General features: G+C 47.6%; 2 protein-coding genes across 4 annotated transcripts; both read right to left on the bottom strand.

The window, feature by feature from the left end:
- Nucleotides 1–1,122: 1,122 nt before the first annotated feature.
- On the bottom strand, nt 1,123–22,584 carry LOC308656914 (late cornified envelope protein 2D-like; the record flags this gene model as incomplete). Of its 3 annotated transcripts, none has more annotated exons than XM_081308276.1 (2): nt 1,123–1,403; nt 22,452–22,584. In XM_081308276.1, the coding sequence occupies 2 exons, from the start codon at nt 22,582–22,584 to the stop codon at nt 1,123–1,125; spliced, it is 414 nt and encodes a 137-aa protein (XP_081164402.1). The 3 variants fall into 3 exon arrangements, with proteins under 3 accessions (XP_081164402.1, XP_081164403.1, XP_081164404.1); XM_081308277.1 differs by having other exon boundaries at nt 1,123–1,425; nt 22,477–22,584; XM_081308278.1 differs by lacking the exon at nt 22,452–22,584 and having other exon boundaries at nt 1,123–1,506.
- KPLCE (KPRP N-terminal and LCE C-terminal like protein) lies at nt 16,280–17,029 on the bottom strand (the record flags this gene model as incomplete). The annotated part of the gene is made up of 1 exon (XM_081308273.1): nt 16,280–17,029. One exon carries the CDS (start codon nt 17,027–17,029, stop codon nt 16,280–16,282), a length of 750 nt encoding a protein of 249 aa, XP_081164399.1.
- Nucleotides 22,585–24,277: the final 1,693 nt, after the last annotated feature.

The raw sequence follows: 24,277 nt of genomic DNA, 5'->3' as shown, positions 1-24,277 counted from the left end.
TTTCCTTGCATGTAAAATTAATGGAGGATCAAAATAATACATTTTAAAAGTCGTGAGAACTAGTTGAGAACATTATATGAGGGAATGCATAGAACACTTTCTGCAAAAGCCAGGCCGTGGATGTATAGAATTGGAGAAATCAGGATTCTTGGACCGTGACAGAGCTGTCACTGGTTCATGCATGGTCCCCTTAACTTTTTAGTTAGTTAATCCTCCCATCTTCTCATTCATTCATTTGAAAAGAATGGGAACTCACTAAACAAAAGCTGGGATCTTGACAATAACCCCCATGCCCAGCCCACTCTCCATCTCTGCTCCTCCCACCCAAAGGACTTATTGTTCTGAAACAAATTTCCACCCACATTTTCTTTTTCTTTTCATATTGTAGTCATATATGTAACAACATAAAAAGGATCATTTTTTCCTGGTTTAAATGTATGAATAGGCTGTCATGCTTTACATAATCTTTCAGAAATTACTTATTTTGTCTACTCACATTGTTTCGTGTTGATTCAGCTGATTCATTTTAAATGTTGAATCAATCTGCTGAGTACATATCTAATAATGAATCGTCGGCCTTCCACTTAATGGGCAGTGGGTTTGTCCCCATATATGACTGTTGTGGGGAGTGCTAGCAGTGTCTAAGTTTCTGCTCATGTTAGAAATACTATTGTTGTTATTAAGAAAATAGAGTAATAGGCCTAAAATCAGAGGAAATTCACATTACCCAGAAGACGACAAAATCCTCAATGGGCACTAGACTGGTCTCTCTCGGCAGGAAAGGGAAACCACAGGCTGGACTCTGCGTACCCCATGCAGGGTGCCTGGCCACCCGACCCACACTCCCAGGCCAGGCTTCCGTCCCAGCCCGGCCAGGCTGAGCCCTGGGGGATACAGGAACCTGTGGGGCTGACGCTGGTGACAATAAGTGAGGGACACTGAGGTGCAGTAGGAAGACTTTATTATTCTGTGACACAGAAGGAGTGCTGGGGAGGGGAGAAGCTTCCGCAGGAAGGTTTCAGCATCTCAGAGCCCAGGACGTGGGGGACGAGAGAGGGAGGGAGGACTGGAGGCGGGACAGGTCTTCTGCACTCGGGTTGCCCGAGGTCCTCAGGGCCCAGGTTAGCAGCAGCCCCCAGACTGCTGGCCACCTCCACTGCTGCTGCCACAGCAGCCACCGCCACCTCCACTGCTGCCACAGCAGCCACCGCCACCTCCACTGCTGCTGCCACAGCAGCCACCGCCGCCTCCACTGCTGCAGCAGCCAGAGCTCTGGTGTCGGCGGCGGAGAGACCTGCGGGGCCTGTGGTGGCTCAGGCAGCAGCCCCCACCCCCGGAGCTGCAGCAGCCGCCACCCCCCAAGCTACAGCAGCCCCCAGAGCTGGAGCTGCAGCAGGAAGAGACTTGAGGGCTCTTAGGGGGACACTTTGGGGGGCATTTGGGGGTCTTGCACTTTTGAGGGCACTTGGGAGGGGGCTGGCACTGCTGGCTCTGCTGGCAGGACATCTTTGAGAGGAAGGCAGTGAACCTAGAGAGACAGTTGAGAAGCCATCAGCACAGTGGTAAGCAGAACTATGTCCTTCCTGTACTCTGGTCTCCAGATCCTCGCTCCACAGCAGCTTATTTGTGAACAAGGTCTGTAGCCGAAATTTGGAGGCTGATGTAAAGTATGATGAAGACTCTCCCTCCCTCTCTCGCTCTTTCTCCCCTGACCACCTTCTCATGGGCTCCGGTCAGGCCCCTGGTAGGCTGCCAGCTCTGCAAACAGCCAGCCTTGGGCTCAGAGCCTCCTTTGCTAGATGGACCATCCTGAGCCTGTCAGGTGGGTCCTCTGGGAGAACTCACTGGAAGAGGGTTAGAGGGGAAGCACCGAAGGCTCAGAGGTCAGCAGGTAACCCCAGGGCTCCTGTGGTCTCCTCCTGACCCCACTGTTCACAGAGCAGTTCTGCTCGCTCTCCCACCCTAAGCTGGGACCCTCACTGCCTGCTTCTCCCCAGCTCCTGACCAGACCACAAGAAGTCAGGAGAGGAGGTCACCAGCCTGGGCCCTGGTCAAGCACAGTCCCTCACACGGGCTGCCCCTACCTTCCTCTGCCCTCCCTCCATGCAGTCCCATCTGCCTTCCTCCCTGTCCAAGGACTCACCTAGTCAGCGGAGGACGCCGGAGCTGTCACAGGCAAGGCCGAGGACTGAGGAGCCTGGCTCTGGAGCCCTTTTATCTTGGGCCTGCCGTCTTTCCGGGAGTGAGACACAGCCTGTGTATGAAGATCAGTCACTTTCACAGCCCAGGAGGAGGGAGACTCTCTTCCACTCCCAGCCCCGGGGCACCAGGATCTCCCTGGGCAGGTGCCAGGAGGAATTCCAGGAGCCAGAGTTGCCCAGATATCTGCTCCAGAGGCCTGCTGCAAGCCAGCCATTCCACCTTATCCACTCACTCACTGCTTAATTCCATAGATATGCAATGTCTAGCTGGGGCCCATGATTTTGCAAGATATCAGTGACACAAAGATGACCTGCTGCTCTGAGGAACTTATAGTCTTCGAGCATGAATATGGAAGTAATAATCTGCACGTTTATGTGCCAGCTGATCTTGATCTTTTGTTCAGTTCCCTGTAGCTCTTCCCTTGAGTGTTTGATGATCTGTCCAAGTTATGAACCACTTGAAAATAGCATATGTTTTAATTGCCTCTGCATTCCAAGTGCTTGGTGTCGTATCGGGCATAGTCATCTTGAGAAGATTAAACATCAGGAAAGAAGCAGGCAGATATTTATAAATCATGGAGGCAAAGACTCGGCTGTGGTGTGGAGGGCGTGAGAGTAGGTGGGCAGAGTGCAGACCCAGAGGAATCTATGGGATGTAGAAGCTAAGGCCTTGGAAAGCCAAATGACCCCTGGAGAGCAGTGGGCACATGAGGGGGTGGTGCCCCCATCACAGGGAGGGGGAACTCGAGATGTGGAAGAGTCAGGACAGACAAATATTATTTTGAAATTAGAAGTTCCAATAAGGTTTTGCTTCAGGAGAGAAGAGGCCTGAGAATTAGAACAGCTTCGGCATTGAACATCTTTAGGTAACATCTTTAGGTAGCTATTCACAGAGAAGAGGGGTTTTAATGTTGAGGTTAATTCAATGCCTATCAAACAGGGTCACATTGCTGTAAATAAGGAAATATCCCTAAATATAATGAGCTCATAATGTATTCAGGTATTGCCAGCTGGCCGGACTGGTGATATGACCTGGGTTCAAAGGAGCAGCGTGTATCAATAACTAGGAAAATGGTGAAGAAACCTCGAAGTACTGAACTTAAGTTTCTAAGGCAGGATGGCTCGAGGACCCAAGGGTCAGCCCAGCACTGGAAGAAGCCAGAGAGCGAGCACACCTGAAATCTTCTATTTATTGGGGAAAAGACATTCGAGAAAGTTCCACCCAAATAAGGCAAGGGATTGGGCTTGGAAGGGTGGAGTCTTCTTGGTGATGTCCTGTGGTCAGCAGGTTGACCAGCATCTTGGAAAGCCACACCCATCTCAGGTGCTTGTGGGATCACAGGCAGAGCAAGAGAAAAGTCCCCATATGTCACACAGCCCAATCAGGCAGCAATGTCAGGCCAGTCCCCTCATATGCTCAAATGCTCATAGCTCACATCCACAGCCCACGGCTGGCTCACGACATTCAGGGTGTTTTTTCAGAGAACAGAATAAGGAGCTGAGGTTGTGGCTCAGTGGTAGAGCGCTCGCCTAGCATGTGTAAGGCTCGGGGTTTGATCCTCAGCACCACATAAAAATAAATGAAGAAAATAAAGGTATTGTGTCCATCGACAACTAAAAATATTAAAGAGAGAGAGAGAGAGAGAAAGAGAGAGAACAGAACAATTTTCTGAGAGACATCTGCCAGAGTCTAATAGGTATATATCTATAGCAGGGCATCACCTAAAACAAATCTAATTGCCTTCTTGATAATTAAACAATGAATTGAAGAGGTACAGAGGTTGAGGTCTCTAAAAGAGAGCGTGCACGCTAAGAAAAAGAGACAAAATGGGAGCTGGAACTTCTAATGGGCAGGTAGGAGATGTATCAGTCTGCCTTCTGTTACAATCACAAAACACCGGAGGCCGGTATTTTCTGTTACTATAACAAAATATCTACCCTGAAAGGAACAGAGTCTTCCTTTGGCTCACGATTCTGGAGATACAAGGTTTAGGGGCCACATCTGGTGATATCCTCTTTGCTGGCGGAGTCCCAAGGCAATGCAGGGCATCCCATAGTAAATGACAGAGAACACACATGGTTTTGTGTGGTTTCTCTCCATCTTCTTACTGAGCCACGAGGATCTAATCATGGCTCTACCCTAACAACTTTAATGCTGTCACTTTCCAAATGCCCTGCCTGTAAACATCACAGCTAAGTTTCCACCCTCTTAGTACCTCACAACACAGGTTGATTTTTAACACCGGAAGCTCTGGGGGACTCTCAAACTGTAGACAAAACATGGGGGGGAGATGTAAAGCTGAAGCAGTCTGAGAAAGAAAGTTGAGATACTCACCTGAGAAAAAATCAGAAGAAAAATGTGACATTTTAGGGAAACATGGGAAAAGAAATGACAGGATGGCTGGTGAGAAAGAAAGGTGGTACAACCCCTCTAGAAAGTAGTTTGGCAATTTCTTATAAAGTTTAACAAATACTTGCTGCATGAAAATATTGAAATAAAAACTTATGTTCAAAAAAAAAAAAAATAAGAATACTCACAATGTCCAATGCTCCAGAGACAGAGTCCACTGGGGACATGGAAATACTGATTGAGTGGTGAGGACTGAAATTATTTTATAATAATTTTAGAAAAGACTAGACAGGCTAGTCTCTGTAAAACAGAGACAATTATTTCAAGGAGTTTATGGATAAATAAATGATGAGTTTTCTGAAAAAATACAGGAACCACGATTTTTATACTACACAATGCAATTTTTCCTATTATAAATTTGTATTAGGGCTGGGGCTGTGGCTCGGTGGTAGAGCGCTTGCCTAGTACGTGTGAGACACTGGGTTCAATCCTCAGCACCCCATAGAAAATAAATAAATAAATAAAACAAAGATATTGTGTTTATCTACAATTAAGAAAATTAAAAAAAATTGTATTATGCATGATCACAATGGCCAACTGTCCATTAGATTGTGGTATTGTATGGAAATTCAGAAAGCTTAATTTTTGAAAAAAAAAATATTTTTCTTAAAACTTGATTTTTAAGAGAATAGGGAGTCTTAGAAACGATTATTCAAAAGCCAATAAGTGATGAAAGTGGTGATAACACCCACCCTGATTATATCTGTAGTGAGAAGAAGTAGGGTTGACATCAGGGAAAGAGAAGATTGAAAAAGAGCTGAGTGAAACAATGAGAAGCATTTCAGAGATTACCACCGAGATTACTGCTGATCAGTATCTCTTCACATGCTTTGGTATTTAAATGGGCATCATTCTGCCTAACAAGATTCCTTGCCCCAGAGAACTGGTGCTACCTGAGGTAATCAGAAGTCTTTGTTTTGTCCTGTTTTCCTTGTGGGACTCAACTGAGGCCATAGTAGGTATTTATGGAGATAAAGATGGCAAAAGAATGAGGGTTGGGTGTGTCCATAGATAGCTATTGAATGTTCTACATGCAGAACATGAGTCTGGATAATCTGGAAGTTTTGGAGAGATTTGACACCACCCTCACCTTCAAAGATGACTTTAGAAGTAAAGTTTAGCATTTAGGAGGCCAAACAAACAGGTACTCTGCTTTTATATCAGGCAGACAGAGCCTAGTGCCGACAGGTTATTTTCTGTGAGATCAAGTTGTGACTCTCTGGAGGGAGAGACCATGCAATGGAAATGAACACAGGTGCAAGCAGAGATGTGCGAGAGTGAGACGGAGGGACGGGTGAATAAAGCATCCAGGGCAAGGATTTTATACAATTAGAGTGTTAGTAATATGAAAACGGTGAAGAAGAGATTGTGATATAAAGTAATAGGGGGAAAAGAGGTAAAACTCTTTGAACTTAATAAAAACTAGAGAGCCACACGTTACTCTCTAATTGAATGACTGATTCTGTGTAGTGTACAAATTTAGAGAATATTATCCTATGTGCAAGAAAAATGAAGACTCGTTTAATGGGAATTACAGCTAATAAGTACTACAGTGAAATCAATACTAGTGGAGGTCATGTTCGTGATTCAAGAGACTCAAGGGATTGTATCAAATGAGTTGATGATAATCTCCGTATTTTCACTTTTTCTTATGGTAGTAAGGATTGACTCCTTTCTAGATTATCTATTTGCTGGCTGTAGGTAGGAAGTCTGGCTTGTTAGCCACAGTTGTTTTCTTTTTTATTGTATTTGCTCTTTTTGCATATACATGACAGTAGAATGTACTTTGACCTGTTATACATACATGGAGTATGACTTAAATTAGGGTCCCATTCTTGTGGTTGTTCATGATGTGGGGTTTCACTGGTGATGTGTTCACATATGAACAAAGGAAAGTGATGTTGGCATCATTCTACTGTCTTTCTAATTCTATCCCCACTCCCTTCCCTTCATTCCCCATTGTCTCATCCAATGAACTTCTACCCCCAGCCCCACCCCCACTCCCCACACACTCCTTATTGTAGGTTAGCGTCCACCTATCAGAGAGAACATTCCACCTTTGGTCTTTTGGGATTGGCTTATTTCACTTAGCATGATAATCTCCAGTTCCACCCACTTACCAGAAAATGCCCTAATTTCATTCTTTTTTATGGCTCAGTAGTATGCTATGGTGTGTATGTATATCACATTTTTTTTATCCACTCATTTGTTGGAGGACACCTAGGTTGATTCCCTACCTTAGTCATTGTCAATCGAGCTGCTGTAAACATTGATGTGGCTGTGTCACTGTAGTAGGCTCATTTTAAGTCCTTTGGGTATAAATGAGGAGTAGGATAACTGGGTCAAATGGTGGGTCCATTCCTGTTTTCTGAGGAATCTCCATCCTGCTTTCTAGAGTGGTGGCACCAATTTTCAGTCCCACCACAATGTGTGAGTGTACCTTTCTCTCTGCATCCTCACCAACATTTACTGTTACTTGCATTGTTGATGATTGCCATTCTGACTGGAGGGAGATGGAATCTCAGGGTAGTTTTGATCTGCATTCCTCTCATTGCTAGAGATGGTGAACATTTCTCACATGTCTGTGGGCCATTTGAGTTTCTTCTGTGAAGTGCCTGTTTGGTACCTGCCCGTTGGGTTGTTTGTTTGTGTCACCACTGCTTTTCATAAACAAACCACAGCCTTCTCCTCCTCAAGGAAAACGCAACAGCTGGAGAGCTGTATAAACCACACACAAAGGGCAGGACTGGGGGTCTACGGAGGGGTCCCTGCTCACCACCCACCAGGCTCCTCCAGCCCATCCTCAGTGCAGCCTCAGGTCCCCCTCCCCTTTCTCCTGGCCCCACCTACCTGCCCCACCCACCTGCCCTGCAGCCTCTTCTCCTGAGGTCAGACTGTGAGTTCCTCCGCCCACAGGGGAAACCCTACATACCAGGGCAGCACCGCCCTGGATCCCGCCTACAGAGCAGGCCTCCTGACCCGGGAGGACCAGGGGATGGCAGGATGGCATGAGTGTGAGACCAGAGGGTCCTCGTCACCCACAGAGCAGAGAGCGGAGCCACCCAGCCCCACTCAGTTCCAGGCACTCCTTCCTATTGACCCCGGAGCTGGGAGGAGCTGGGGACAGGAGAGGGTCTTGAGGGTCTGCCATTCTGCCTCTGGGAGCAGCCACACTTCTCTTTAGACTGATGACTCGCCTTCAATGTTTAGCGAGGCTCATGGGTGACATTCTCCAACAACACTCAGGGGCTGACTACACTTTGCACACGTTCCACACACTGTGACATTCACCATGTTTCTGGAACCTTCGAAGACTGCCAAGGAGGAGTCTCTTTCTGGGCCTTCACTGAGTTGTAAATGGAGCTCAGCTTGATGTTTGTTCTCATAGCTCTCTTAGCTCCTTCATGGAAATTTCCGTGTTTTTTTTCCTTCTTTGTTCTTTCTATTCCTTTGCACTAATGAAGATCAGGAGACCATAAGGCTGGAGATGATATGGTACAGAGTTGAGTTTAATCTAAAACCTGTAGCTAACTTGTGATTTTGCCTTAGATTGGACAGGTAAGCTTGCCCTAAAATGAAGAGAGTATAACAGCTAATAAAGACTTCTTCAAAACTAACATTTTAACTCTATAAATTTCATTTTCTTTCAGATGAATTCCTCTTCATATCTCCCTCAATACTCAGCCCTCCTTGAAGCCATGCCCCCCAAAAGCACAGTCCCAGAGGTCATGCTCAGGGGGTCAGGAATGTAGGTCCCCTGGCATGTTCCCCAGCAGGGGACAGCTCCATGCTGATAGCTCTATCCCAAAGCACAGTAGAAGCTCAAACTGGGCCTGAACGCCTTTGTTAATCTTCCATGATAAAAGGAGAGCAGCACAGTGTTAAAGATGGGGTGCTTAGAGAAAGGGAGGGGCTTGAATAAGAATGTAGGGGAACTGGATGCTGCTAGGTGATTTTTCTCAGTTTAAAATCTTCTTTTCTCAGCCTGGTGACAGGGACCTCTCTCCATAGTTTTGCTTAATTTTCTAATGTGTGGCACAAGTCATGTTTCTCCCATGTGTTCTATACACATCCGAGAATTCTAGGGGCCAAAGAGAGACAGAAATGCTGACTCCAGCAGTCTTCCAAGTTCTGATTTTCCTGTTAGACTATCTATCTCATGTACAAATGATTGACACCAAGAACACCCATTTAATTAGAGGGACGGTCCACCTGTCAGTCACAGGACCATGGATAGCTCATGGCTCCTTCAAGACAACCACATCAGATACCAGACTCCAGTCTCAATCTGCTCATCCCCCTGCCCCCCCTCCAAAAAACACAGAGCAATAACCAGGAACCTATTAGTAGTGCAGACCCCAGACTAGGTCCTAAAAATTCTTCCTGTAGAGATTCCAGGATATAAGCTTTCTGCTTAGGAGATAGAATAGAAAAGGGGAAGAAAAGAGATGTTATGTATTAAGGACACAAATGACCATCAAAGATGGCGGAAAGATAAGAAAACACAAAGGTTGAATGTCCACAATGGCTTGTAAAGTCTCCATGTATCTTTTTATTTAACCCTTACAACAGAGCCACAAAGCCACTACTGATATTTCTATTTTAGAAATTAAGACTCAGAGAAGCAAACCCCTCCTGCCTGAGTTCACTGAACTTGCTGTAAGTGGTAGAAGTGAAGTCAGAACCTTGAGGCGTTTGATTCCAAAGCTCCTGTTCTTCCCGCTCGATGAGTAGCTGCTTTTGCCTAAGGGTGAAACCCACAAGCTTGTTATTCTGGGGAGCTTGCTGATGAGGGTGTAAGTTAGACCCATCTCTGGACAGGATGGGAACTCTGAGAGGAGACCACCCTGTGTTAGCCTGGCTCACTCTGGGCTGAGCCCAAGGAACCACCTGCACACGCCTGCTGCTGTGCTCTGGGGATCTCCCCCCACGAGCTGTGCTGAAGGTGGTCCCAGAATGGGTCCTCTGGTCCTCAGCAGAAGCCAACGTGAATCAGCTCCAGAGGGCGGCCCTTCCCTCCTGGGCTTTCAGTGGTTCTCACAAGTCTATTTCAAGTGAGAGCCCACTGTCCTCTCCCCGACTCTGGCTTCAGTTTTAGTATGGGCTTTTTGTAGCCTGACCCAGCCTTCCCCTCCAAACAAGATGAGCCTCTTCATGCTCCGTGCCCGTCAGGCCTCATTTATTGTAAGTATCATTTACTTTTGTTGTTGGACAGTGGAGAACACGCTTCCTTCCTCTCCCCCACGCAGCACGAGTACAGAGCATGTGGTCAGTGCAGCAGGCTCATTAGGGAATGAAGGAGCCCTTCCTGAGGGTGGAGCACCTGAGGTCCAGAGCTCCAGGTGGGGATCAAGTGGGAACTCCTTAGACATGAGGCCCAAATCCACTATTCCTGGGCTTTCTGGAGCCTCCTTGGGTCATTCCCAGGCTGAAAGTTCCTAATCACAGGGACAATGAAAATCAAGCTTTTAGGAGATCTGACTTAGAAGGAACAGGCTTATTCCGAAAAGCTCTTTTAGGTGAACAGAGGAACATGAGAACCAAAGGGATCAAGAAGCAGATGGACGAGGAAAAGAAAAAGAGTAGAAAGAACCAAGGAGCACCAAGTGTCATGAAAAAGAGAATTAGAATGTGATTTGTGTGCATAACTCTGTTCTGGGTCCTGCCCCCCCCGCCCCCCCCCATGTGGATCTGGGTCCCATCATTTAACTTCTCTGAACTCCAGTTTCCTCATCGGTTACCACAAAGCATTAATGATATTGATCTTTCCCTTACTCTTGCCTACAGCTGCTTTTAAAATGGGATAACAGACTTAAAATTGCTTTGTAATTCCAAAAGACCATAACAACTAAATTCAACCTTGCTGCTCCCCCCAATTTCAGGGGGATTTTATTCCAACAGGAAAAGCAAAACAATAAACAGATGAATGTGGAACAAAGTATCAGGGAGTAAAACAATCAGGCCGAGCAGCCCCAAGGCAGGGTGAGGGACAGAGGACTGCGCTGAGTCGGGGTGATTGAGGAGGGCTGTGTGGAGCACTTGGCATCATGATGGGTTCGTGACAGTAGACAGGATCTAGCTTGGTGTCTTCCGGTCTGAGAAAGCCTTAGGAGCTGAACCCATGAGTGTTCTCCCGTGTCCCCTGAGTAATCAGAATGGAGTCACACAACATGGGGAACCTTCCACAGGACAGACACAGGAATGGGGGAAGATTCCGTCCTTTATTCGGCAAGAATATATTAAGTGTCACCTTGTGCTTGACCTGGGAGACAACAAAGCAAATAAGGCCTGGCTCCCAGCTCGTGCTGTGCCCAGGCTGGTAGGTTAAGATGAACAGGTCTCCCAGCGGGTCGTCCACGTGGGCCAAACACGAGGCTGGCCACGGGGATCTCCGCGAATATTACTCACCACCGGCCTTTCTCAGCCCGGTGCTGCACATACTATTCCACCCCCTCTCCGTCTCTCGGGGCCCAGCCCACCCCAACACCCGTCTGTGTCACCCGGCAGATGTGTAATCAGGTCAGCAGCAGCCTTCCAGGGGCGGAGCTGCCGACAGGAATCAGATCTGACTGGGACATCTTCTCCACCGACTCCTGTCTCAGGACCTGTTCAGATTCCCCTTCTCGCCCAGCACGGAGCCCAGGAGAAGGGCTGTTCCCAGGGATGGAGGAGGTGACCCACCAACCTCTGCCTATCTCCAGCATCTCAGGAAGACACCTCTGAACTTTGAGGAAGATCCAAGGAATTGACATGGAGGCTATGAGAGCTGGAGAAGGCTCCGGTGATGGCGTTCCCCCACCTTACCCATTTTACAGAGGAAGAAATGGAGGCCCAAAGAAAAAGCTGCTTATTCAATGGGATAACAGAAATTTGTGGTAGAGCTGGCCTAAGGAAAAGTTGGGAAACAACACTTTTTATCTGACATGATTGTCACTTTTTACCAAGTCACTTTTCATATTTATTGGCACAATCCTTCCAAGTGAGGATAGGAAAATTGTGTCACTTAGCTAAGATGTGCTTGGCACTGTTTTAGGCAGTTTTGTGGGACACAGTTGACCTACATGCAGAGATCATGTTACTTGTCTGGAGTCGCAGGCTCAGTAAACACGTCTGTCTGACTCAAAGGTCCAGCTTTACCACGGTGCCAGCTGTCTCTCCCCCCACCCCCAACTTGCCAAGTAGTGCAGATCAGTCATTTTTTTTTTTTATTGTTGGTCGTTCAAAACATTACATAGTTCTTAATATATCATATTTCACAGTTTGATTCAAGTGGGTTATGAACTCAGTCATTTTATTGCTCAGGTAAGAGAATATCACATGTAAAGGGAGCAGTAATGTCCAGCACATGGAAGGCCCTCAACAAATAAAGGGCTATTCTCTCTCTTCTTCCCTTTAGGTTTCAAGAATAGCTTGGAGGGCTGGGGATGTGGCTCAAGCAGTAGCGCGCTCGCCTGGCATGTGTGCGGCCCAGGTTCCATCCTCCAGCACCACATACCAACAAAGATGTTGTGTCCGCCGAGAACTAAAAGATAAATAAATAAATAAATATTAAAAACAGAGTAGATTGGAGTCATTTTTCTTACAGGTACTTAATAACATTGGCTATGTATTCATACACAATCTATTTATAATAGGTGTAAAATAAAAATGTAGATTACATGAGTATGCTGTTCACGATGGATTTGGGTGAAATAGGAAGTCTACCTGTATGCATTAGCCTTATTTATCAGAAATCATTGCAGAAGCACTTTCCTGGAAGAGGAAACATCATAAAAACTATCCTACTCAGGGAAGGGCCTTAGAACTCTACTCTGCAGACTTCTTCTACCACTTCAGAAAAATTGTGGTGAAACAGACTCATTCTGAATTCCAGAGAGCAGCCCCTCAGCCTGTTCAAGAGAACTCTCCTCCGTTTCCCAGGGGTTGGATTTCATCTTCTGGACTTACCGTTCTTTCTAAATCACTGGTAGTTCAGTCTTATACTGTACACACTGTGGAGGGACCCAGAATTAGGACGTCTGGATTACTTAACCTAAGAAATGGGGCATCAAATTTTTTGAGTTATCAAAAGCAGGCTCATGTTGAACTTTTGGTTAACCTAAAAATGTCCAGAAATGGAATATTCTGAAGGGGACAGCCATCAATTTTGGAAATAAGCATCAGTGTCAAGCAGAATGGCCTGATGCTGGGAGGCAAAGACCACCGGATACTGGCACTTGAAAGCACCTTATTTATAATAGGGCCCAAAGAAGGGGAGGTGCACCTGGTGGGAGCCAGGAGGGAGGAGGGCAAACTGATGCCATTGGGCCATTGTTTTGGACTATCTGTTAAATATGCTCTAGAAATATGAATTTCTTTTTGCAGAGAGAACTGTTAAAAGGCCCAACTACTGGGCTGGGGATGTGGCTCAAGCAGTAGCGCGCTCGCCTGGCATGCGTGCGGCCCGGGTTCCATCCTCAGCACCACATACCAACAAAGATGTTGTGTCCGCCGAGAACTAAAAAAATTTTTAAAAAAAGGCCCAGTTACTGATGTGGCACCACCTGTCTGCTGGACACTCCTCAGGGGCGGTCTGGATACCTCTGCAGGGGCAGTGCAGCACTTGGCAGAACCTTCAGGCCCTCTGGCCCTGCCGCCTCGTCCACCCTTCCTTCCTGCCACATCCTTACACTTGTTGGTCCCCCTCCATCCACAAAATCCGCCTGTGCTCTGACCTCTGCCTGGAGAGTATTCTCCCCTCACACTCTGTCATTGACCCCCACTCCACCTGGGGATCAAGTTACACTGCCCATCTCCCCCGTCAGGGGCACTCTGGACTCTCCCCTCATAGTTCCAGTCATAGATGCATCTTCACTTTGTTTATTGGATTATATTCTCTTCTCTCTCTCTCTCTCCTATAAGCTCCGAAAATGGTAGAGATAGTGCTGAGAACAGAGGAGATGTTCTGTACCTACTTATTAGGTGAATGAATGAAAATCTGACACAAGTTGCTTATCCTTCTTCCAAACCACCCAGGCCTCAGGCCACTCAGTCTCCTGAAGCCCATAAAAGAGGAGGTCCCCACTGTCGGGTGTTAGGGTTCACTGGGGGGTGCTCCTGGCTGCCTCCAGAGTCTGGTTCCCTTCATGGCCACATCTCTTTACACTGTCTTTTCTACCCGTCTCCTAAACCCATGGCAGGGCTCTTCCAAAGGTTTGTTCTCCAAACTCAGTCCCGCACTTCATGGGGATTGGGGACTGTATTTATTTTCAAAATGACATTAACTTTCTAGGCTCTAGGTGATGGTCACACAGGTGTGTTCATTGAGTACTAATTTATAATTTGTGTACTTCTCTGGAAATGTGTTATATTGGAAACATTTTAAAAGCCTTAATAGCCACTCAAATAACAAAAGAGAGAGATGGAGAAGGAAAGAGAAAATCATAAGAGAAATAAATGAAAAAACAGTAATAAGGGAATGATCAGATAAATCATCGACTAGACACATGATAGAAATGATAGAGTATCAAAAAAAAGATATGATTACATGCACTAACCAGAATTCATGCTCAACATTCATTTGTTGTAGAACAATATATATATATATAGTGATCCTACAAAATAAAAAAGGGGACTATTAAGACAAGAAATTGATTGAGATTTATTAATGAGTCGGGGTTCATTCCCTGCTCTTCCTTACTCCATATTCCTAAGCAACCACAAAAATCTCATGTTTTTGTCTTTAAGCTTTGTAATTCCTTCCCTTCCTCCCATACAAAATCAATACAATTGGCTAGAGAGAGAATTAGGATAGCAGGAGGAAAGAGGAGAGGTTTTTTTTTCTAGGTCAAGTTCTGCAAAACAGAGACGCCAAGATTGGGAGGAGAAGAGAGAAAATGAAGAGGGAGCTGGAAAGATTCAAACCGCATGATTAGGACCAGAGCCTTGGGCAGCAGAGGGCAAGAACGCGATCAGTAAAGAGAGAGATGAAAGAAGCCACAGAGCCTGGATATTAGAGAATACTGGGGAGTTTAATGAGGAATTATTAAGCAACTGTGGAGGTTGAATAATGAGAGGAATGGAAATCGGGATTTTTAAAAGTATGTGATGGGTGGCAGAGTGGATTCAGTGGATTCCCTACAGTATTCTGTGATACATCAGCGCTGGGCTGGACTCTTCGGATGCCATTCTCTGCAGATTAGACCACAGAGGGCTTCAGGAATTACTTAGCTCGTGAGTTCTATGTATAAGCAATACTTAGACAAGGGTCTAGACCGATAAAACCCAAACTGAGTAAGGCTATCCCTAGAACAAGTACGGAACTAGAAGTTGACCAGTTTTAATTTTGATCTACAACCTCTGTATGTTCTAATTACATTCTTACATAGCTCTTGCTGGCTATATGATTTTAAGTGATAAGTATAAAAAAAATCTCATGCTCATATAAGTTGCAGAATAAGCATATTCCACCTTCCCACTTGGGAATTCAAGAGGAGCACAAGGTCCCCAGTAGGGCTGGCCCTGACTCTGAGGGGGCATCCAGGGGCTGGGCCGCCAGTTTAAGCTGTTTGGATGGGCAGAGGGGTATGATCTGAGCAGCTACGTGTTTTTAGATATCCAAAGGCAGCAAACGACTCAAGCTGACTTTCTGCTAGGGTCCCAGCACAAACCAGAGACTGCTTCCGTAACACAGTCTCCCTGGCTCTCGCTCATTCTTTTATGCATTCACCAAACATGTGTTTTCCTGTGCATCAGGTCTGTGGCATTGTTTAAAATAGTGGTGCTCCCTCTGCCCAATTTTTAATGTGTGCATTTTAGAGTCTCTTGTTATAAAATTCCACCCAACAGAACCCTCCACAGATAGCCGTGCAAAGGAGAAAGAAATGCTAATAATGATGGGCAACTGGCCCGAGGGAGCTCTTCCCACACGTTCAGCTTCCCCGTGGAGACCTCTCACTGACGGCCAGAGCCAACCTGGGCAGTGTCTACCCACTTCAGGAGAGCTGTAGACTCTTTGTTAGGCCTGGACCCTGTGGCCTATGAGATAAGAAACTGCAATCTACCAAAGTCCCCTGTGGGTTCAAGCTACAGCAACAGCAGTGGGACCGTCATCTGGCAATGGTTCAGAGAAGACTGGGTTTCCCAATCCCTTCAACATCCAGAAAGATAAACCAAGAGCTTACATATGTCAGTCATGCGGCCATGAGAGCCTGTCCCTGGCCGGACCTTCTCCTACGACTAATCAGAGGGCAGGAAAGAGGCGGCCTCAGCCCAAATCTTCAGCCTAGATCCTGCTAACTTGCATAGAGGAGCTATGCCCAGCCCTCTAGAAGGCAGGAGGGCCCAGGCTGGGGTTGACCAGGTTGGTCTGCTTGCTCATGTTGATGCAGATCATTCTAATTGAAAAACAAGAGTGATAAGAGAGAGCTTTTCGGACAGAAAAGCACGACAATGTGAATGAAAGAGACAGACAGGAAGCCACCGGGCATTGCATTCATGGTTTTATTCTTGCCAAAGTTTGGGGTTTGCGCTGACTTTGGCAGGCTGCCTTGATAAAGAAGCAAAGGACGGAGGTGGAGTGAGGAGGTTCTGCATCACTGGGGTGGGGGCTGGGGAGGGACAGAGCTGGTGAGGGTCTCAGAAGGCAGAGCGGGGCTGTGCGCTCCGGAGCAGGCCCATCTTTTTATATTTAACAGCAACAGTCATCCTCACGGTCACAACACGCAGGACCTCGGGACCTCATGGGGATGATTCCCAAACAGCAGCACCCAGAGCCGCAGCCCCCAGAGCCGCAGCCCCCGGAGCTGCAGCACCCAGAACTGCAGCAGCCAGAATCCTCACAGCAGCCCGACGATCCTGTGCTGCAGCCCTGAGGACGCTGGACCCAGCGTCTCAGGGGACTGACCCCGAAGGTCCGGGGAGCCAGACAGCAGTAGCTGGTGGAACAGGGAGCAGAGCAGGGGTCAGGGGCACAGCCCTGCGAGGATGAGCCACCCCCAGAGGCCGGAGCGTAGTAGGTCTGGGAAGGAGAAGACTGGACGTAGTACGTCTGGGTTTGGCAGGGAGCTGGACATTTCACGTAGGTCGTCTGGCAGGGAGCCGGGCACTTCACGTAGGTCTGGCAGGGAGCCGCGCATTTCACGGAGGTCGTCTGGCAGGGAGCTGGACATTTCACGTAGGTCGTCTGGCAGGGAACTGGATACTTCACGTATGTCTGGCAGGGAGCTGGGACCCTCACATAGGTTTGAGCTGGGATTGGAGCTAAGTATGTCACAAAGGTCTGAGGCTGCGAGGGAGCAGGGCCTGTCACACAGACAGTTTGGGTCTGGCCTGGACCCTGGCCCTGAACAGCAACACCACCGGACCCTTGGGCAGACCCCAATCCTGAACCTTTCACACAAGATGGAGCAAACTGTGCCTGCTTCTGCTGGTCACACATCTTGCTGTGGCTTTGTGAAATCTGAAAAGAGAGGTCTCATCAACACTGTGAACCTTGGAGGGCTTCCAGAGAAATATGCAGCTTCCCCTTGAGACAGAGTGACAGGCAGGCGGGGACCTTCCAGAGGTCCTTGATAAAGGACCCAAATGCTTGGGCACCCAAATGCTTTACCCCTGGCAGCTGCCAACTGTCTCCAGCCAGGGAGCACCCCGAGAAGGAAAACCGATGTCCACAGACCCTGAGCTAACTCCAGGCTCAAGCTGAGCCTGACAGGAGCCAAGAACAAGGACAAGGTTGGCTACGTGTCTGCCATTTGCTCCCTGATCAGCTGGACCTCATTTTACTTCCTTAATCAGTGGACCTAAGAGAACACCCCACAAGCGCACTCAGAGCAGGGGTTTGGGGAGCACAGGTCTCTGGATTCCCTTCCCACACAGAACCACTCGCTACACCTGTCCCTGGACTCTCACGTCCCCGGCTCCAGGCTTCCCGCCGGCTGTACCGTTGCCTGTCTTCATGGCTGTCCAGGGTCCAGTCCTGGCTCATCCTTCATCCTGGGTCTCTCCAGCCCAACCTCACCTGCTCTGTTTCTTGACAAATCCCGATCCCAGGTCGAGAGATTTACCTTCTTTCCTGGAAGAAGCAAGACTGCAAGGAGGCAAGGATCTGAGGAACCGGCAGTCGGGAGACTTTTTATAGGGCAGCAATGAGGCAGTTTAATGGCATCTAATGAAACACCGCGGACATCACGAGGACCAGGGCTGATGCTGCATTGGCGAGATTCCTCCCCAGTACGCCTGGCTCCTCAGTCACAGGCAGGGCATGTCTCGGCTTGACTTTGAATTTTCCCAAACAGATAAATGATTCCTGCTGCCTTCTTCATGAAACAAGTCTACCTTGAGTGATGCTCATGCAATCTGTCCCTAATGGAGCTGTTTCTAGGCCACTGGAGTCTTCGAAGACTTGTCCAAGAGACAGCTAGATCCGCAATGTTGAGTACATTGTGTGTTGCTACCTGGATCTGGGTATTTGTTCAGGGGGCTTTCTTGGTGGTTTATGCTGGCCTAGGTTTCGGGCACAAGAATGTAGTTCAGTGTTCTCTGGATCAGAATGGCAACCAGCCCCCATGGATCATCAGGTTATTCCAAGTACACTTGAGAAACTGGGTATGCTCTTGGTGATCCCAGACTCTATGTCTAGCTGGTCTCTCCCCAGACACCTCTGTTCTAGGACCTCCTCCTCCTTCCCTTTCTGGGTCTCACTTCCAGGATTAGATTCCCAAGAACCCGGAGTAGGAGGAATCACAGCCCAATGAACCCTGTGAGATCACAGTAATAGTAGCATCTAACACCTAGCTCCATGCTTTTTAGGTGTCAAACCATCGACGAGGTGGGTACATTCACAGATGGATGTTACTGAAGCTCGGAAAGATTTAGGGAGTTACTCTCCTCCAAAGCAGGTAAGTAGAGAAACCGGAATTCGTATGCAGGAAACCTGCTTTCACAGACATGATCTTTATCACTACTGTGTGTTGGCTTTTCTGTTTGGGCAGAGCACCATCCTGGGATCCTGCCACCTCTCCTTTCCCCAAAGCAGTAGATGTTAGAAAGAAAGGTGGGATGATCGCTCTTGAGCACTTAATTTGTACTGTGAGCTCTCTCAGCCTTTTTGTCCGTGTTTAATCTTTGCAGTTAGCTTGTGAGCCGGGTTATGTCAGCCTCATTTTTACATAAGAGGAAACTGAGACCCAGTGGCCTGACTGTCTCAACGGTTAGGTGATGGAGTATCAGTGGAACCCAAACCTGTCTATTCCCAGAGCCTGAACTCTCCTTCCTGAGCCATCTTGGGTTGCTCAGTGTAAGAGGCTAGTTTTGAGTCTGAGCCTAACACTGGCTCCAAATGTCACGTAGGATCAGCCGGAGCCTCTCAGGTAAAAGATGCTCCTGTATTTGTCCAAAATAGATCCTGGATTCCCCTGAATCCAAAAGCTTTTAGGCTCACAAATTTCCTAAACAATAATAACAACAACAACAACAACAAAAACCAAAGCCCACTATTTCAGCCAGTTCTTGTCAAGTATGCTCCTGAACAATTTGGAAGAAATAAAAACAGGAGGTTCTTCCCCAGGCTTGGGAAGTGTCCTGCCTCCTCCTGTCATCCCTGCCTGATGGGCATGTCACACTCCATAACCTCCTCTATGGAGCCCACCAGTCCCTCTTCCAATGGGAGGGATGAGTCGGGAGGGACTTTGGTCCAAGTCCCAATCCATTCCTGCTCCTCGAAGCATCTCTCCTCAGGGGTGATCCAGGCCTGACGTTCTGTTAGTGGAAGGGGAAAGCAGAAACCTCTTAGTAGGGTCAGCTCCTTCACATGAATAGCTTCTCAAATTTAGCCTTCACAGTAGTGTGTCAAAGAAACAAACAAATAGCTTGCCCAGGCTCACATAGCTAGAAGTCACAGAGCCAGAACTTGAACCCAGGCATAAGGGACTGCAGATTTAATTGGTTGTTCACCATGACACATTGCTCCTGGCATTAAAGTCCGTCTTGTCTTAGGAACCATACTTTTCAGTCCCTCAACAGTCGGTCACTAAGAAGCGGGTTATGTTGTATGTAGGATGCAACAGTGCACTTCACAGGAAGGAAATGCCCCCAAAAGCTGGTCAATTTAACTCAGGTCCACAAAATAGAAAAGAGACTGGGGGTGCAAATAGGGAGAGCTGAGCTCTTCTGATTCTACCACAGCCCCATTCTGTGACTCCACAGTGTCCTGCCCTCTCTGGGCATTTCATTTTTCTCTAGCTAGGGAAGCCCCTTCCAGCCATGCTATCTGTGATTGTAGGAGCCTGTTCTAAAAAGGAAAGGCAGACTTCCACAACCTAGCTCTCCATGGAGCTGTTCCCACTGTGATTTTCATTTTCAAGCCACCATCTAGCATCATAAGACCAGAGAGATGTTAACTGAGTGAACGAATTAATGGATGGATGGATGGATGGATGGATGAGGGTGCTCCATCCATGTAGGAAGGGCTGTCCCACATTGGCCAGTCTGTACATCTCACATCATCTGGTGAGGCTGACTTCCTGCTCTGTGGGGTCAGGATCTCACTAATGGTTTTGACATCTCCAGGCAACGCCAACATCCCTGGTGAGAGACACTGCATCCATGTGCCACCTAAACAGGTGGGTGGGTTGTGCTCCACCCACTTTATAGGAGAAGTCAGATGACAGGAGCCAGCTCCAGGATGAGTCATGGGGTTATCTCCAAAAGTCCCCAGAAGTTTCCTCCCATTTGTTTCTTTGGACACCAGCTCATGGAATCGCAGACTTGTGAATCCATGCAATGATAGTCCAGCAGATCCACAGGATCATAGCTGCAGATACTCATCTCTGGAGGGGGAGGGACTAAAACAGGACCTGGGGATCTTGTCTCTGCCAGGATGCACGTGAATACCAGTGTCATTTAGCCCTAATGAGCTGCTCTTCTTAGGAAGATCTACTGTTTTTAAAAGCTCCCTGTAGCCCTCCTAGTTAATTTGTTCCATGATACTTAATAGTTAAGAATATATATTAGATTAACACCCAGGTCCCTTACAGCATCAGCATCCGTGAGACTCAAGCGGGTGGACGGCATGAGGAATAGGGCTCTTCTTTCAATTCACCTGGGCTGCATTCTAGAAAGGTTGTGACCTGTCCGTCCAGCCCCAGCCATGGCAGCCACTGACCTCCGCCCTTTCCCACCCCCATGATGTTGTTGGGTGAGCTCCAGAACCAGAGTTTCGGACAGTGTCCTGTGAGCAGTCCCTGCTCGGCTCTCTGGGAGGACGGAGCCAGGAGGACTGTTTGTTTCCAGCATCCTGAGCCAGCGCAGCTCCTTGGCAGGTCCGAGGACCGCAACAGGAGTTTGGGTGATGCTACCCTACCCCTGATGCTTCCCAGATCTCTGAGTATCTCCAAGATTCCTTTTACTTCTTCAGCCCCTCAAAACCCTTGAGGATAAATAAATCCCCTGCATGGACCTCACTGTTTTTCAAAAAGCCAGAGTGTCTGTTTTCACGGCTGACACTGCTATCCTGAAGCACGTACATTTTGTCTAACATAGAGAATAAGGTCCACTCTTCTCCAGGAAGAAAAAAGAGGCACTTAACAAGTGAAAAGAAAAAAATATGTGACTTCAGCTGGTGTTGAGTGTAAGAACAGGAGCAGCAACAACCAACCAGGCTCATTTCAATGGCTACTCTGGCCCCCACCTCAGTTCTGTACTTGCTCTCAGTAAATGCATCTGAGCTTCCTGCATGACCACATGCAAAGACAGGTCTGCAAGACCAGCTCTATCAAATCCAATGCTTCTGTCCTGGAAGAGAGCCCTCAATCAGCAGAGCTCTGTGGTTAGGGGACTCTTTACCTCTAGGACAGAGAATGGAGAGAAGGAAAATGTTTTGCTGGATTCCAATCCTGACTACTAGGTCTCTGCAAATGGGTTTTCTTTAAAGATTGGGTCTCTATAGTATTTAACTAAACATATATCCACAGTACCACCAGTGAGAGCAGCTACAAAGACCAGTACTTTTCCCCATTCCATTCCCAGATGGACATGGGCAGCTCTGTTGCCTTAACCTCAATCTTTTAGCAGGGGGATGTTGCCTTAAATTGTGAGTGTAAAGCAACAAGTCAACTTTTTACTTACATAGGTAGGATTTTCTGTCTAAAGAATTTGAATGGCATGTCTACTTCATGACCAAAGTATTTTTTAAAGTTAAATTTGTCTGGAATTGTAGTCAACCCTTATTTATTAGTTTCAAAAATAGTGCAGAACTTTTGATTTTATTGAAGGTATAAACACATGAAGAATATTCCCTGCGTGTGTGATCACGTCAGAATGAACCCCACTATTTCGTATAACTGCAGTGCATTAATAAACGCATTTTAAAAGAAGTAATTTATTAATGCTTATTAGACTGATTTTCCGCCAATAGAATCTAGATAAAAGGAAAAAAGTGGTATTAAAAGAAAAGTCGTATTGAGGCTTAAAGTAAACTGACTGTTGTGAAGCACTTGCTTTAGGATATTTTCCATGATCTTATGAATGTAGATATTGACATAAGGCAAAAGAAGACAAGTTCACAAAATGCTCAGAGCTGTGGTGGCCTCTGAGAAGCCAGCCTTGCAGGGTTATTGGATGGATGGAGACAGAGGAGAGCAGAGGAGGGAGGCGGAGGTCACCCCCGAGCCTGGAACACATCCTTTGCCCTTTAGGTGAACCTGTTCTTCAGGGATCTCCTGGCCCAGCTCAGCAGCAGCCTCCAGAGCAGCCGCCCGAGCCCCGACACTGCTGGCCACCGCCACTGCAGCAGCAGCCAGAGCTCTGGTGTCGGCGACGGAGAGACCTGCGGGGCCTGTGGTGGCTCAGGCAGCAGCCCCCACCCCCGGAGCCGCAGCAGGAAGAGACCGGAGGTGGGCAAGGGGCTGGGCACTTGGGGGAACACTTAGGGGGACATTTGGGAGTGGGACACTTGGGAGGAGGCTGGCACTGCTGCTGGCTTTGCTGACAGGACATCTTGGTGGGGTTGGGGGAGACCTGAATGGAAAAAGAAAAGAAAAGAAAGCTACACTGTAACTCAATGTTCAAAGCTGTTAAGTTTTTCCCATTTTGAAGTCTCCCCCCCAGGGTGACAGGGAGGGTAGCTAAAGAATACACTTCTACAGAAGCCTCTCTGAGACAAGGAGTGCGACCTCTTCACTTTTATCTCCAGATTCTTCTGGTTCTTGGCATTCAACAGATGTTAATAAGTGATTCTTAGCTACTAAATTGAGGCATTGGAAGTACTGGAATGGACATCTCGGGCCATTGCAAGGACACGTTTAGTGTACTGCAATTCTACCCACGTGAATCTATGTACAAATAGAGTCTAGAAATTGGTAGAGAATCGCGTATAAAAGAAATTTGGGATATGCCTAGTCAGAAAAAGCTTCCCTCAGAACAATGGGCCAGGGGGCAGCAGGCCAGCCTGAGGCCAGGGACGAGGCAATCCGGATCACTTACCACCTCCCTTCCTGTAAGAGCTCAGAGGCGGCCTTCCCAGTGGGCTCCCGCTTTGTCCAGAGCGGACCCTTATTCCGACCTTCACTGTGGGTCTTCCTCCTCCACCCTCCACTACTCCTTCTCCCAGAGTCTCTCTCCAGCCCTGTCTCTGTCCTGCTCATCCTCTCCCCCACTGGATTTCATGGAAACTCTCACCCTGTTCCCAGACACACTGCAGAGGCTTCCCTGAGGAGCCAGCCGCAGGGACACATTTATAGGGACCCAGGGCTGGGCTTCAGGGTGAGCCAGGCCTCCGGAAGGAGCAGGATGCGTTGTTGCCTAAGTGGAGCGTGTCGGGGTCACTCCTGACATTCCCTGCCTCTCTGCTCCTCCCGGGAGAACAGGGTGTGGGAATGGGCAGGCTGCTTCTCAGGGACAAGGGGTGGAGTCAGGCGGCTGCGTGGTTGGGTGACTCATATTCTTTTCTCAGGCCTGGTCTCCCAGCACCACATGGGAACTTGGACTTCAGGTCGAGGGTCTGATGTTGGGGGTGCCTTCCTTCCCAACCTCCCTCCAACCTCTCAGTCCTTTAGGAAGACCTTTGGCACCAGGAATCCAAGACTACCCAGGGTTAGCTTCCAGCATATTCCAGCCAGATTTAAGCCAAGGGTGGTGGGTTTTTACCAGATGGTCCATCCCAGGTCTCATGTACCCTTCTCCACACCTTTAGACCACATCAAGTCTCTATTCCCACCTGGGGACAGAGACACCCTCAGGCGAGGTGCCCTGGTCTTCATATTTCTCCTCTGGTAACCATTCAACCTGGATCCAAGGCTGCCATGTTTGTCTACGTTGACTTGATTTGCCGATGGTTGTTTATCTATCAAAGGGTTTCTTGAATGGAAACTTTCTAGTTTTTCCTATCGAATGGTGTGTGTGTGTGTGTGTGTGTGTGTGTGTGTGTGTGTATGTGAGAGAGAGAGAGAGAGAGAGAGAGAGAGAGAGGTGTATGATTCTGTTCTATTTAAGTAGCTCGTGAAGAGAACACTCAGGTGGCCTTAAGACTTATGCCAATTCACAAACCCTTTGTAGCTCTGTGTTTATCAAGTGTATGCATACACACATGTACACACACACATGTACACACATACATGTACACATACGTACACACACATGTACACACACAGTTGCAGTTATTAAAAAAAAGATTGATTTTTTTTTTGCTCAA

Source organism: Spermophilus citellus (assembly GCF_964194105.1).
Source record: "Spermophilus citellus genome assembly, chromosome: 9".
NCBI classification, from domain to species: Eukaryota; Metazoa; Chordata; class Mammalia; order Rodentia; family Sciuridae; genus Spermophilus; species Spermophilus citellus.
This window is presented reverse-complemented; position numbering and strand designations above follow the sequence as displayed.